Here is a 15,059-nt window from a genome sequence, read left to right on the forward strand (position 1 = left end):
TGGTTCTTTGACATGTGATCAACTTAGAACTCTACAGAGAGTGCTATTAATATTGGTAGCCATCTTCCAAGTTGAAGATGAATGTCATGGCTTTAGGAAGAAAAGATACCGTTATTCATTTCACTCAAGTCAAATAGGCAAATGTTTCTTATGTTCAAAAATGAAAGGGAGAAGAGTATTATCTACAAGACAAGTATCAAATTGCATCAGTCAGGTCAGATTGGTGTTTCCCTCTATGCTTCAGTTTATATGTGAAAAGAAAATAGTCATTGTGTTTATGTAACTTTCAGTATTTCCATAGAATCACAGTATCTTATTCTGATGTTAGCTAGTCCAGACTTTCACCCAATGGGGGTGTTAAGGAAAATCTGCAACAACTTAGCCGTTAGGTTTTTGTTTGAATTCTTTTAGTGAGAAAGATCTCTACTGCCTCATGAGGTAGCACATTCTATTGTTCGATGGCTGTTAAAGTAAGTATGTTTTTCCATTACACAGAGCCAGTCTTTCTTCCTGTGTCTTTCATCTGTTAGCCCTAATTCTGCCCTCCAAGCAATGCCAAATAAGTTGGCTTCCTCTTTTACATGGTATTTGAATATACAATTGTTTCACCTTAATCCCTTCTCAAAGTACTGTTTATGATTATATGTTTAGCAGTATCTTTTCTTTCATCCCCAGACAATATTATTAGCCTATGATATTATAATTGAGTAACTAAACTATTTACTCCCAAAGCTACTGTGGATAGACTGACTTGAAATCAAGTTTCATTCAGCTCATTTACTGAGTGCCTACAATGTGCAGGAATTTGGTGGGACAATCAGGAAGTCTGGATGAAATGAGACGCTGTCTTGTGAGAGAGTTGTATACTGCTGCATCACCTTTACAAAGTTTCCTTTTATCACAATTTGTTGTGTCTCTTTATTCTTTTTTTTAACATCAAATCCCGTTTTGACATTAATATTACTACTCCTGCTTTTTTGCTTATTTACATTTGCCTGGTGACTTTTTGCCCTACTTGTTATTTTCTTTCTTTCTTTCTTTTTCCTTTCTTTCTCTTTCTCTTTCTTTTTTAATTTTTCTTTTCTTTCTTTTTTCTTCTTTATCTTTCCTTTCTCTCTCTTTCTTTCTCTCTTTTTTTCTCTTTCTTTCTTTCTTCTTTTTTTTTTTTTTTTTTTTTTTTTTTTTGACAGAGTCTTACTCTGTCACCCAGGCTGGAGTGCAATGGCACAATCTCAGCTTACTGCAACCTCCATCTCCCAGGTTCAAGTGATCCTCCTGCCTCAGTGTCCTGAGTAACGGGGATTACAGGCACCTGCCACCACGCCCAGCTAATTTTTATGTTTTTAGTAGAGACAGGGTTTCACCATGTTGGCCAGGCTGGTCTCAAACTCCTGACCTCAAGTGATCCACCTGCCTCGGCCTCCCAAAGTGCTGGGATTATAGGTGTGAGACACCGTGCCCAGCCTAGATTTAGCTATATTTTTTATAAAGGACTGTGTGTGTGTGTTTCACTACTGTTTTCTCTCCTCCAACTTCCCCTACCTTGAAGTCTATGTTCTGAATCATTTTTTCATTTACAGTCATTTTTCCAGAACATTACTTGGTGATTTGTCATCTGAATCTTTGCATTTTAACAAGTATCATTCTTCCATTTTGATTGGTGAATGACTGGATGTAGGATTTGAGGGTTGTATGGCTTGAAGAGATATGTTGATGTTAATTTACTATTTTCTAGTTTTTGGTATTGTAGGTAAGAAGTCCAAAGCCAATATTACTTTTTCCTTTGTTAGTAACCCAATCTTCCTATTAAATATTTGGTAGCTTGTAAGATTTTCTGTTTATTTTTGAAATTCCAAAATTGTACCAGGACATATTTAGGTTTATGTTTTTGTTTCGCTTTTTTTTTTTTTTAATCAATCTTGGCTGGAACCTAGTAAACCTTTTCAATTTCCAAGTCCAACTCTTCTCAAATAAATGAAATTTTCCTCTTTTCCCCCCTATCTCTTCCTTTATTTCCTTATGGAATTCCTATTGGTAGTATGTCAGTCTCTTGCTCTGTCTTCTTATTATTTTCTGCATGACTTCTATCTTTTGCACTTTTGCACAGTCCTTGGAGATATTTCTACCACTTGATCTTCCAAGCAACTAATTGAATTTTTGACAAGGACTGTAATTACCTTCATCTACTAAATCTTACAATTTGAAAATCACATATTTTGTTCCAGAACACAGTGTTAATGTCATAATTGAATCTGTATTAGTGTTTTAATTGCTTATTATTGTTATTAAAATTATCTATTGCCCCAGAAGTTTTATACCTCTAGGGGATATCCTAAATATTATGCTCATTCTTCCACTCTCCAGTTGGTTGTTACTTAGGTTGCTGGTATTTTCCTCTCCCTACTGAAAGTTCGATTCACCCTAAGGGTTCTGGAAGCTGCTAGGGTACTTTGGGCCTGGTGAGAATGGAGTTACAGTGGGAAAGAGGATCATGAGTGGCAAAAGGAAGAGAAGTGTCAATTCCTGAATTAGCAAAGCACAAAATGGCAAGCTGCTAGTCTTCTATTAAAGTACAAAAAATAAACAGTCCAAGCCTCTGTGCTTCCTGGACGGTTTTGTTGTGAAGGCTGGACTTTCCCAGCCTTTAAAGGATAGGGCAGTCTTAGTATTTTTTCAAGTAGACTTCAGACTTCTGGGTCAACCTAAAAAAATTTATAGCTTTGCCCTTGATCTGGATCCCAACCAACCACAAATTCTTAGAATCAGTGAATGTTAGAGATGAAAAAGACATACTCCAAATGTCCTCATTTTATAGATAAAGAGAATAATACCCCCTTCCCCAAAAAAATGATACTAGTTTTTCAGGATCATCTAGGTAGTTAGCAGTAGAGATAAAACAGGATTCTAGACTTTGTGACACTCAGGTCTTCAATTAATGGCTTTATCTTCTGTTGCCTAGTACATACATTCTTAGCATTAAAGCAATTGTCTTATAGAATGTTTTCATGTAATATTGGTACTCTAAGAGAACAATGTTTAGGTATTTAATAATTCAAATGAAAATGAATGGGAAGTGTTAGTAAATCAAGATTCATGTTAGTATTAGAATTATTTTTGGCTAGGCGCAGTGGCTCATGCCTATAATCCCAGCGCTTTGGGAGGCCAGGAGTTCAAGACCAGCCTGGCCAACATGGCAAAACTCTACTAAAAATACAAAAAATTGCCAAGCATGGTGGCACACACTTGTAATCCCAGCTACTTGGGTGGCTAAGGCACGGGAATCACTTAAAGCCAGGAGGCAGAGGTTGCAGTGAGTAGAGGTAGCGCCATGCACTCCAGCCTGGGTGACAGAGCAAGAATCTGTCTTTTTTTTTGGGAAGGAGTCTTGCACTGTCACCCAGGCTGGAGTGCAGTGGCACGATCTCTGCTCACTGCAGGCTCCACCTCCCAGGTTCATGCCATTCTCCTGCCTCAGCCTCCTGAGTAGCTGGGACTACAGGTGCCCGCCACCACGCCCAGCTAATTTTTTGTATTTTTAGTAGAGACAGGGTTTCACCATGTTAACCAGAATGGTCCCGATCTCCTGACCTCGTGATCCACCTGCCTTGGCCTCCCAAAGTGCTAGGATTACAGGCATGAGCCACCACGCCTGGCTGACTCTGTCTTAAAAAAGAGAAAAAGAATTATTTTTAGGCCAGGTGCAGTGGCTCATGCCTGTAATCCCAGCACTTTTGGAGGCTGAGGCGGGCAGATCTCTTGAGCCCAGGAGTTCAAGACTAGCCTGGGCAACGTGGTGAAACCCTGTCTACAAAAAACACAAAAAATATTATCCAGGTGTGGTGGCGCACTCTTGTGGTCCCAGCTACTCAGGAGGCTGAGGTGGGAGGATCGCTTTAGCCTGGTATGTGGAGGTTGCAGTGAGCTGTGATCACACCACTGCACTCCAGCCTGGGTGATAGAGTGAGACCCTGTCTCAAAAAAAGAAAAAAAGAGATTTATCTTTAAAGGAATGGCTAAGCACCATCCAAATTAAATTAAAACTGCAGTTGTTAATGAAGAAAGATTTAAGTGATATCATGATATCCCTTTAAGATATGCCACTCTTTGTGAAAAGGGAAACTACTGATATATACCTAGAAAACTTAATCTGCTTAATCCAATAGCCCCTCTAGTGGCAGTGGTGAGAATAAGTCAAATTTTAGAAGTACAAATTTTGTTTCTATCAGTATTTGGTATATACAAATAAGATTTATATATTTATATAAATGCTGATAAATAGCTTTTATCTGAAGGTGTTTTATGTGTAACAAAGTGTCTTTCATAATGCAAATATTACTATATTTAGAAGAAGAATAGAGAAAACACAGGATGAGTTTGAACCTAACACTACCTATGTGAACCTCAGTGTCCTCTTTTGTACTGCCTTCCTCACAGAGTTGTGAGATTAACACATAGGTGTGAAAATGTATTTTTTAAAAACATTAGTATTGTCATTAATTTTATTTCTTGGATATTAATTGATCTTATATGTGGGAAGTTCTGTCTTAAATATAAGGTCAGATTATAATGTTTTGTAGTTTTAGCCTCCTATCATTGAGAAAATTAATATACCCTGCTTGCTTTATGTGAGAAAACTGAGAAAATCATGAACTGTTTTCTCTCTATTATATTATTCATGATTATAACCCTTGTTACCTATTTCCTCTTATCACTATTCAGAGTAATCTTTGAGTTTTAGAAAGAAAACTCAGTTTTTATATGTTAAAAATGAAGAGTCTGGGGGAAGGAATATGAAGTAAATATTGGAAAATATTAGCATTTGTCAAATCTGAGCGATGGATACATGGGTGTTTGTTATACTGTTATGTTGGAAATGTTTTATAATTTAAAATATAGCATGAATCATAAAAAAGAAAGCAAATTTATGATGTGAATAGGCCCTTAAGCTATGGTTAACCAAAATCATAGTTTTCATCTGAACATGGGATTCTGAATCATGTTCATTTCATTCCACAGAGTGATAGTAAAATGTTCACACATGCAGTTTTCTGCTGGTTACCCCAGACAAATCCATACCTCTTGCCATAGCATCCTCTCCTTTTTTGTTTTTTTTTTTTTTAATTATTAAGAGACTAGGTCTAGGGCCAGGCACGGTGGCTCATGCCTGTAATCCCAGCACTTTGGGAGGCCAAGGTGGGCGGATCACTTGAGGTCAGGAGTTCAAGACTAGCCTGGCAAACATGGTGAAACCCATCTCTACTAAAAATACAAAACATTAGCCAGCCATGGTCTCTGTAATCCCAGATGCTTGAGAGGCTGAGACAGGAGAGTTGCTTGAACCCAGGAGGCGGAGGTTGCAGTGAGCCGAGATCGCGCCACTACACTCCAGCCTGGTCAACAAAGCAATACTCCATCTCAAAAAAAAAAGAGAGAGAGAGACTAGGTCTCACTACATCACCCAGGCTAGAATGCAGTGGCTATTCACAGATGTAATAATAGCTCGCTGCAGTCTTGAACTCCGGGGCTCAAGCAATCCTCTCCATCAGCCTCTCAGGTAGCTGAGACTACAGGTGTGCCACCGCACTTGGCCAGCATCCTCTCTTTCTGATGATTCTGGACAAGGGTCCGTTCTCATTAGACTCTTTCTTTTATGGTATATTACATGCCTTTAAAAAACTACACAATCACTTCTGATTAGGCAGGGAGTGGAACAAGCATTTAATAAGAAGCCAGAGTTTGTAGTCCTGGCTCTGCCATTTACCGCTCTATCTACACTTTGCCTCTCTGAATATAACTTGCCTTTTCTTAAAATGAGCATAGTAATACCTTTTCAGTCTAGCATACAGATTTGTTGAGAGATTATAGCATGCAACATAAATGAAGTTATAGATCCCCTGGCTGTTGTCATATGTTGGTACCTGTCTCTCTAGTAAGGCAGGATGTCTGATCAAATCTCCAGAAGCCAGAAGCTTACAACAGAAAGGAGAGTTACAGAGAGTAGCAAAGGGGGATAGAGTATGGCAGGACCCAAATAACTGGCCCAGCAGTGACAATGGACAAGATAACATTTACAACTTTGAGATTCAATGATTTTGTGAATATACTACCCACAGAGTACAAAGTATCATTGAGCATATTCTTTGAAACATGATAAATTTCAGTAAGGATTTGGAACAAAATCCCTTTCAGCTGATTTCTGCAAATTAGAAAATTTCATGTAGAGAATTGATGTCTCTGAGGTTTTACAAAATAGGAAAAAAACATGTTTCCCAGATAATATGAAAATAATGAGTAAGGCTGGCACGGTGGCTCACACCTGTAATCCCAACACTTTGGGAGGCCAAGGCGAGCAGATCACCTGAGGTCAGGAGTTCAAGGCCAGCCTGGCCAACATGGTGAAACCCTGTCTCTACTAAAAATACAAAAATTAGCCGGGCATGTTGGCAGGCACCTGTAATCCCAGCTCCTTGGGAGACTGAGGCAGGAGAATCGCTTGAACCCAGGAGGCAGAGGTTGCAGTGAGCCAAGATTGTGCCATTGTATTCCAGTCTGGGCAACAAGAGCAAGACTCCATCTAAAAAAAAAAAAAAGTACGATAAAGCACTGAAAAGTACTTATTTGTAGTAATCAGCTAGGCCCCAGAACCTTTATCCCCCTACAAAGATGAATACCATGATGGTGTGCATCTCACTGCTGCTTTGTTTACAGTAGCTTTACAATAATTCTATAGAATCAACATATTGTAGTTATATATTACAAGGTTTGTAAAATTAGCTAATATCTTTTTCTACTAACATAAAATTATATTTGTTGATAGTATTCATTACCCAGTCAGTATTTTGAACCACATTCCATGTGATGCTGTGTTTGGGATGTTTTTTCCATTTACTCCATAGTAAATGAGGAACCATTGGCTTAGCATAATGATAATATGATCCAGCAAGGCAAGGAGCCCAGAACTCTGGGCATCAGGAACCCATCACATGCATATTGTATAGTATTTCAATACAACAGAATAATTTGCTGTCTTTTTTCCTAAATCGAAATGAAGAGGATAGATGAGAAATCTGTTCAAAATACATAGGTCAAAAATACTTTAAGTACAACATTATTCAAAATAATTCTGAGATGTTTGCCCAACTAGTTTAACTTTGAAATTTATGTCAGGGTTTTTTTTTTTTAAGTCTTTAATGTTTTACACATAGATTTTACCTTCAGTTAATACCTAGGCACTTTTTTGGCTGCCTATGCAATGAATGACTGAATGACTTTAAAGGGTCTCTATGTTGGTAGGCTGAACCTTATATGAGCCATTTTTCAAACTTTTACTTTTGGCCCTTCTCCTTGGGAGCTTGCTTCCCAGAGTCAGAGCTTGTGGAAGGCCAGTGCTAGAGGAAAAGGAGAATTTTACCCAGACCCTGTGAGAGAACCTCATAGTAAATGAAGCTATTCAGGTTGGAACCAGGCCTACCTTGCCATTTGGACCTTTCATATTTAGCTCTGTGAATGTATTTAAGTCCCAGTCTATGATTTTCTTGTGTGTTACTCATGAGTATTTTCCAGAATAAAAATCCCAAGCATGCTATAGTTGAACTTTGCCAGTTTGTTGGGTATGTTTGTGTGATTAACTTGTTAACATAGCAGCAATAGTAATGACATATGACTTTCTTGAAAACCTAGTTTGTTCCAGGTACTATTCCAAGTGTTTTATATGTATTAATAGGATGTCATTTAATCCTCATAACAACCCTATTATGGCTACTTTACAGATGAAAAACTAAGGCAAAGAGAAGTTAAGCAACTTGTGCATGGTTAAACATCTAGCAAGTAGTGGTGCTAGGATTTCCACTCAGGCAGTCTGACTCCAGAGTTCACATTCTTAATCTCTGTGCTATGCCACCTCCTGACTAGCTTATCTCTTATAGAGTCTGTGAAGGTTGTGTCTCTGGTAGGTCTCAAGTTCTGCCTACCTCTGTCACACCTGGATAAAAATTGAAATTATATCCTAGTTACAAATCATGCTATCTTGAGTCACTAACTTTCCTTCTTCCTCTCTCATCAAATAGTGCATTAAGGTAAGGGGGCATGAATAAACTTCACTGCCATAAGATATTTGTGAGAACATATGCTGTCTCGTTGAGAGATCATTTGTTTTCAAGTTAACAAAAACCTGCTGAAGCTAGCGCAAGCAAAGAAGACATTTATGGAAGGATACAAGGTTATCTCATAGAACCCAAGAGCAAGAATACAGCTGGGCCTCAAGGGGGATGAAAGGCAGGTAGCAGAAAATCAGAAGCCGGGGTTACTCCCTTTTTAGTTGTTCTCATTAGATGTCCATAGGGAAGAAAAGGAAAGGAAGAGTCAGGCGGTATAAATAGGTAAGAATTTTTCAGAAAACAAGAGTATGGCTAGATATATACTCCTCAAAAAGTATCTTTTCTGTACTGCATCAATTGAAGGGAAATGCCAATTACAGGTCACATTGCCCAGTAGATTTGTATGGATTTAAAGTAATAACTAAACAATCCCTTTCAACTATTCCCAATCATCCTGTCCCTTCATAAGTCTTGATTCTTGGCATTTTGTTTATTCTCACTTGATCAGTCTCAAGTTAGGACTTTTCAACTGTTCTGACACCCAAAGATAAGACCCCTGTTTTCATCTCTTCTCCCCAGACCTTCAACCTGTACCATCAAAGAGCCTGTTGCACTTGCCTTTTCAAGTGACAGTCAGGAACCTGCCTAGCTTCCATTCCTAATATTAATATCCTATATGAGTAGTTCATACCATCTCTGCTTTCCTTGTCCTTTTCCCCCTACCTTTTCTCTTCCCAACATTATGAATACCTACTGGCTTTTCCTATTTCTAGGGATCCTCCCCCCTCCATTTCCTATTAGATAAACTCCAAATTCATCAGCTTGAGGGTTCTTCAAAATCATGTCCCATCCTAACTGTCCCAGTCATTCCCACTCAAGTCCTTCACTCTAAGCAGGCCATTTTCCACAGTGACCTAGAAACAGCACAGGCTTAACCATTATTCCAAGCCTTTGCTAGTACAGATCCTCTTGCTTACAAAGCTCTTTCCCATTCCTTTCCTTTCCACCTCTCTGAATCCAGCTCATTTCTCAGGGCCTCACCTAAGACATTCTCTCTAAAGAGTCCTATGTGATCTTTCCAACACCTCAGGTAACCAATTGTCCAGGATTGCCTTGGATTCCTAGGACATCTGACTTTAGTACTAAAACAGGAATATTCCTAGGCAAACCAGGATAGTTAGACATCCTCCAACATCTCATTGTCTCCTTTCATTATAGTGGCTTGTTAGAATAAAAAGCCCTGTGAAATCGCCAGTAGCCACTACTTCAGCATGTACAAGGTCCTTTCTCCATAATAAGACTTAATGCTCCTGTTAGGCAGAGACCCTTTTGATTCCCACTTCATACAGAATATAGTGCTGTACTCATGTTAATGCCTATTAGTGAATAAGGCGATGTAGTTTTAAGTTGGCACTGTACCTAAAATCTTTTCCTTGTGTGTTAATTTCTTTGTCTTTATTTTTTTCCAGCCCAGATGACTTACTCAATGCCTTGAATGAGGGTATCAGTCGTGCTGATGTCATCATCACATCAGGGGGTGTATCCATGGGGGAAAAGGTATGAAAGATAGGGCTCGTGAAAATGTATCTGCTGTAATGTTCTTGCATATGGTCGATTAACTGTGGTCTGGTAGGCATCTGATATTCATAACGAGGCTCCCACAAAGCTGAAAATCCATGGGGCTTCAGAAATTACTGGTCTCTTTAAAAGGGATACAATGTGGGTAGGTCAGGGAGCTTACCCTCAGGAGCAACCTGGAGAATCCCACAGCTTACAGAATGGTTTTTGCTATTCCTGTGGAAACTTCTGACCTGTTTCTCACTCTATTTTACTACATTAGGACATCCTTTATGCGTGATATTTACCACCAGGGTAAAACTCTAAGATCCTTCCTTCTACTCAAATTTAAACATGACTCCCCAGGAGCCAACCAATTCACCCACCATATATTCCAAATCTACCAAGAATGCTTAGCTCCCCTTCCCCACAAGGAAGAAAGGGAGGATTAGGCATTCCTTTTGCTCCTCCTTACAAAATAATAATAATAATAATAATGAAAATATGGCCAGGCACAGTGGCTCAAGCCTGTAATTCCAATACTTTGGGAGGCTGAGGTGGGTAGGTTGCTTGAGCCCAGGAGTTCAAGACCACCTGGGCGACATGGTGAAACCCCATCTCTACAAAAAAAATCCAAAAATTAGCTGGGCATGGTGGCACGCGCCTGCAGTTCCAGCTACTTGGGTGCTGAAGTGGGAGGATCGCTTGAGCCTGGGTGGTCAAGGCTGCAGTGAGCTGAGACCACACCACTGCACTCCAACCTGGGCAACACAGCAAGACCCTGTCTTAAAAAAAATATATATATATATATACACACACACATACACAAATATTTTATAAGACTAAGTGTATTTGTAGATGGTATATACTTGTTCCTATAAAGACCACAATTTGAATATTTCAGTAACACTAAGTTTACATTTCTTAATGAAATGTGTTAGTTTACGATGACTATTGGGTCCACTGAATAATGTTATAAAAGTAAAATATTCTTTACTAAATAACCAAGCTTAATTTTTGGCTCAAAGATATTTCAGTGTAAAATGTTTTGCCAGCTGATAATCCTTTTCCATGTTTTCTCTCACATTAATGACTAAACTGAAAAATTACAAAAATACTGTCATAGCAATTTTTACTAAAATTCATATTTTCTAAGAGTTTGATTTATTTTAAACTAGATCTTACGTATATGATTGTTCTTGATCTCTGTCCTCTTGTAGCTATAAAACTGCCTAAATTTATAACCTGACTCTTTGGACAGTGAACTCTGTTGGCTCGGAGAACAAATGTCAGAACTTAGCAACCTGAACAGAAGAATGCCTGCCTTCCATTCACAAACTTTAGTGTTAGAGCCTTTCAGAATAGCACTGCAGATGCTAAAAAGTTTGGACGAAAAAAATCTCACATTACATCCAGGAGTGAAAGTGTTGTAGTGTGTGTAGGTGTTCTTAAAGCAGACAAATTGCTGGATTAGTGTTCCCTCAAAGTCTCCCAGAGTCTTTAGCCCCAGGTAGAGCAAATTGCCGCAGAGCTCTCCTGAGATCACAAAGGCTAGGGGCTGAGATCTGCACTGTAGTACAGCTGAAAGAAATAATTTGCAACGTGTCTGTTTTCATTACCATCAAACTGCCTGTGGTACTCTCAATATTACAAGAGCAAACCATGAAGTCAGGTCTATTTAAATGTTAAATTTGTTATTTCCAGGGTTTGTGTCTTGTTATAATTTCTCTTAGTTTCTGATTAACCTAATTGTGGGATAATAGCTATTTGGCAGAACTAACGTTTATCTTTTCTAGTACTCTGGAGAAGTAACAAACTCATAGCATATATAGGCTTGGCAATTGTGGCTCAATTGTGGTAAGGACAGAACACTTCTCAACCTAACCTTCTTTATTAGTGCTAACAAAGATGTCAGTTATGCCAGGGATTTGCTCACCAGTAAACAAAGCCAATATAGTTAAGCATATTGGTTTTATTTTTTTTACTCTCTGTATAATAAGATACTTACACTAAACCTTTAATTTACTAGGAAAGAAATTTTAGAAACTGGGCATCCCACGGTATTCCTTAGGAGCTGCTAATTGTCCCTTCCTACCTCCTTGAGTGGGAATGAGATGATAGAGGAACCAGGAAGAAAGAGATAAAACATACATGCAGCAAATTCCTGCCAGCAAACAAGTTTTAATTCCAAAAAGAATTTAGGGTACCTCCATAGCAGAAAGAAAATAATAAAAGACAGAACATTTGCTTCAGCCCAGGAGCTAAGCCTGAAAACCAGTTACTAAAAAGACAGGGAAATCAAGGAAAAATTCAGAAGTATTATGTAGCAGGCATGAATATTAAGTGCAGAACCTCAGGTATGCAAGAAATGTATTTAATTTCATTTAAATTATACTCTAAGTGCCTATGCTACAGGACTGGTGGGAAATTTTATTAAGCCACAACTGGAGCTTACTAGCTCCAAGAATTATGCCAAGGAACCTGAAGGTACTTAAGCAGCACCAAAGCATCAGGGAGACACAGCTGGTCACTGGTCTGCACTGGATACATCTAGAGTATTCTTATAGTACCATTAGATCTCAAGTCTTTGCTCCTTTGGGCCATGCTAGGAGCACTAAGATCAGGTAGAGGCTGGAAACCTCAGAGCAGCTAGCCTCTTTGGGTGTATTTCACAGCCATCCCTTCTAAAGTCTGACCACTTCTCCAACATACTGCATGCTAAACAGCGAGGAAGGGGCCCTGCTGCTTGTTGGACCAGTAGCTTCTTCCCAGCCAAAGAGAAATGATTCTTCCACAGTTACTTCCCTAAAGATCTCTCCCCTCCTTCACCTCACCCTGCCCTACATACCCTCTTCAAAGAGTTTCATTTGCACAAAACACTGAAAGCTTGTTAAATAGTTAAACAGTATCTGCCTTTTGCCATGAAAACTAAAGAATCATATGCATTACTATAAGTTTTCTTCGACTTACAAAATTATTAAATAACTCAAAGACAATGAAAGGTGGCAATAATCCAGAAGGATGCACTAAACTGGACACCAGTGACCTTTTTTGCTCATTTCTAAGTCTCTTAAGTTTTGCTAATAGTGTCTCCACCACCCTAAGGGGTGGTGATTACTTATGATCAAAGTAATCACATAGATGATAACCGATCACAAAAAAGGCTGGTTTCATGAGGTTTGCCCAGTTATTTAGCAATAAGAGTGTTAATTAACCATGTAAGCTCCTTGATTTGTTTTGTAAGTCTAGAGCCATGTAGCCTTAGAATATTTGAAAGTAATTGGCTGGGCATGTTGGCTCACGCCTATAATCCCAGCACTTTGGGAGCCCAAGGTGGGCAGATTGCTTGAGGCCAGGAGTTCAAGACCAGCCTGGCCAACATGGCAAAACCCCACCTCTACTAAAAATAAAAAATTAGCTGGGCATAGTGACACATGCCTATAATCCCAGCTTCTTGGGAGGCTGAGGCACAAGAGCTGCTTGAACCTGGGAGGTGGAGGTTGCAGTGAGCCAAGATCGCGCCACTGCACTCCTGCGTGGGTGACAGAGGAAGACTCTGTCTCAAAAAAACAAAACAAAACAAAAAAAAACTAATCAATATTCCAAACATACACATAAAAAATTTTTCTTTAATATTTCACTTATCCTACATCATTCTTGTTCTGCTAAATGTTGAGTTAGCAGTCTGCTTTCCTGAAGCCATCAGCTTTGATACTACATAAAAGTTAGCTAAGCTATATCACCTCAGAAGCCTGTACTCAAGAGGTTATTGTTTGATATCTCAATAGCAATGTTAAAGTGCCTATTACTCTCCTTTTCCCTAATGCTCTAAATCTGTCTCTGTTTTGGGCATAAACTATTGACTATAGCTTGTAGCAAAGCCTTCAGGCAGGCATCAGAGTAAAACAGAAATTCTCTGTGGATGACAAATACTTGAGAGCTGTGCTTAATTTGCTTCCATAACCAATAATATCAGAATAGAAGATAAGTGACATTCTCTTTTGAGATACATATGTAAGTATTTCACAGTAGGGTTTTTTGTTTTGTTTTGTTTTGTTTTGAGGTTTTTGTAGTATTTTGTTTTTTGAGACAAAGTCTCACTCTGTCACCCAGGGTAGAGTGCAGTACTGCCGTCATAGTTGACTGCAGCCTTGAATTCCTGGGCTCAAGCAGTCCTCTTGCATCAGCCTCCCAAAGTGCTGGGATTATAGGCGTGAACCACCATGCCAGCCTAGAAGTTTTAATCAGCGTTTCCTCTGAGGGTAAAACAGCAAAGGCATTGTCAAATTTCCAGGAACTTCCCGTAAAGCAAACAATTTCTGAAATATTTCTATTAATAACAGTTTACCTATAAGAATCTAACCTAGGGCAGACTGAGTATCTCTTCTCAGATATGGCAGCTCCTCTCATGAAACTTTAAACAAATCTAATTATTCCCAGCATTTATTTTTATAGATGAAAACAAACCTGGGATTTTCTAGAGACCCTCTAGGAAATTTTAAAGATGAGTTTTGGTAAGAAAAGCACATTTTTTCCTAAATTTTGGTCTGATCTTTAAAAGGCAAACATCAAAAAAGTTATTAAAAAAGAATGGGGCACTTGATGAAGACCTGAGAAACTACTTGGTTACCTAATTTTTCAAAACAATAAAATATTTGAAAATGAACATAGAAGGTAACATGACTGTAAATAACCTTGGCTCGATTCATAAATAAGGAACCTTTATTCTTCGCTTTTTTATTTCTTTAAATAAAGATAAACAGCACAAAAAGACAAATTACACAAAAAGAATAACCTTTCTTATTGTAGGACAGGCGTTAATAAGTACCAAAGAAAGAAGCACATCAAAACTCAGCAAACTCACTAAAATTTTAATATGTTTCTCAGCTTCACTTCAAACACAGTTACTAGAAACCAGGGCAAATACAATCTCATGAAAGTTTGTCCTTTATTATGCTCTTTTATATTCTGGAACAAACTGACACTTTAGAGCAAAGAATAGTCTTCATAACCGTAAGGGTCCTTGAGACCTTTTAAGAGGACCTGCAAGGTCAACACTATTTTCATAATAATTTTAAGACTTTATTTGCTTTTTTTTTTTTTTTTTTTTTTTTTGAGACAGAGGCTCGCTCTGTCACCCAGGCTGGAGTGCAGTGGTGCCATCTCGGCTCACTGCAAGCTCCGCCTCCCGGGTTCATGCCATTCTCCCACCTCAGCCTCCCGAGTAGCTGGGACTACAGGTGCCTGCCACCATGCCCAGCTAATTTTTTGTTTTTGTATTTTTAGTAGAAACAGGGTTTCACCATGTTAGCCAGGATGGTCTCGATCTCCTGACCTCATGATCCACCCGCCTCGGCCTTCCAAAGTGCTGGGATTACAGGCGTGAGCCACCGCGCCCGGCCAGTT

At 38.8% G+C, this 15,059-nt stretch overlaps 1 protein-coding gene across 25 annotated transcripts in view; it reads left to right on the forward strand.

Moving 5' to 3' along the window:
- Positions 1-15,059, forward strand: part of GPHN (gephyrin) — a 672,536-nt gene that overhangs the window by 624,903 nt on the left and 32,574 nt on the right. For all 25 annotated transcript variants that reach the window (XR_010151161.1, XR_010151162.1, XM_063793562.1 and 22 more), the window contains one exon: positions 9,566-9,653. Coding sequence is in view for 23 of the 25 variants with exons in the window: in XM_063793562.1 (XP_063649632.1) it covers positions 9,566-9,653 (88 nt within the window). In the remaining 2 variants the exon portion in view is untranslated. The remainder of the gene's footprint in view (positions 1-9,565; positions 9,654-15,059) is intronic.

The sequence above is a fragment of the Pan troglodytes genome, chromosome 15 (genome assembly GCF_028858775.2).
Source record: "Pan troglodytes isolate AG18354 chromosome 15, NHGRI_mPanTro3-v2.0_pri, whole genome shotgun sequence".
NCBI classification, from domain to species: Eukaryota; Metazoa; Chordata; class Mammalia; order Primates; family Hominidae; genus Pan; species Pan troglodytes.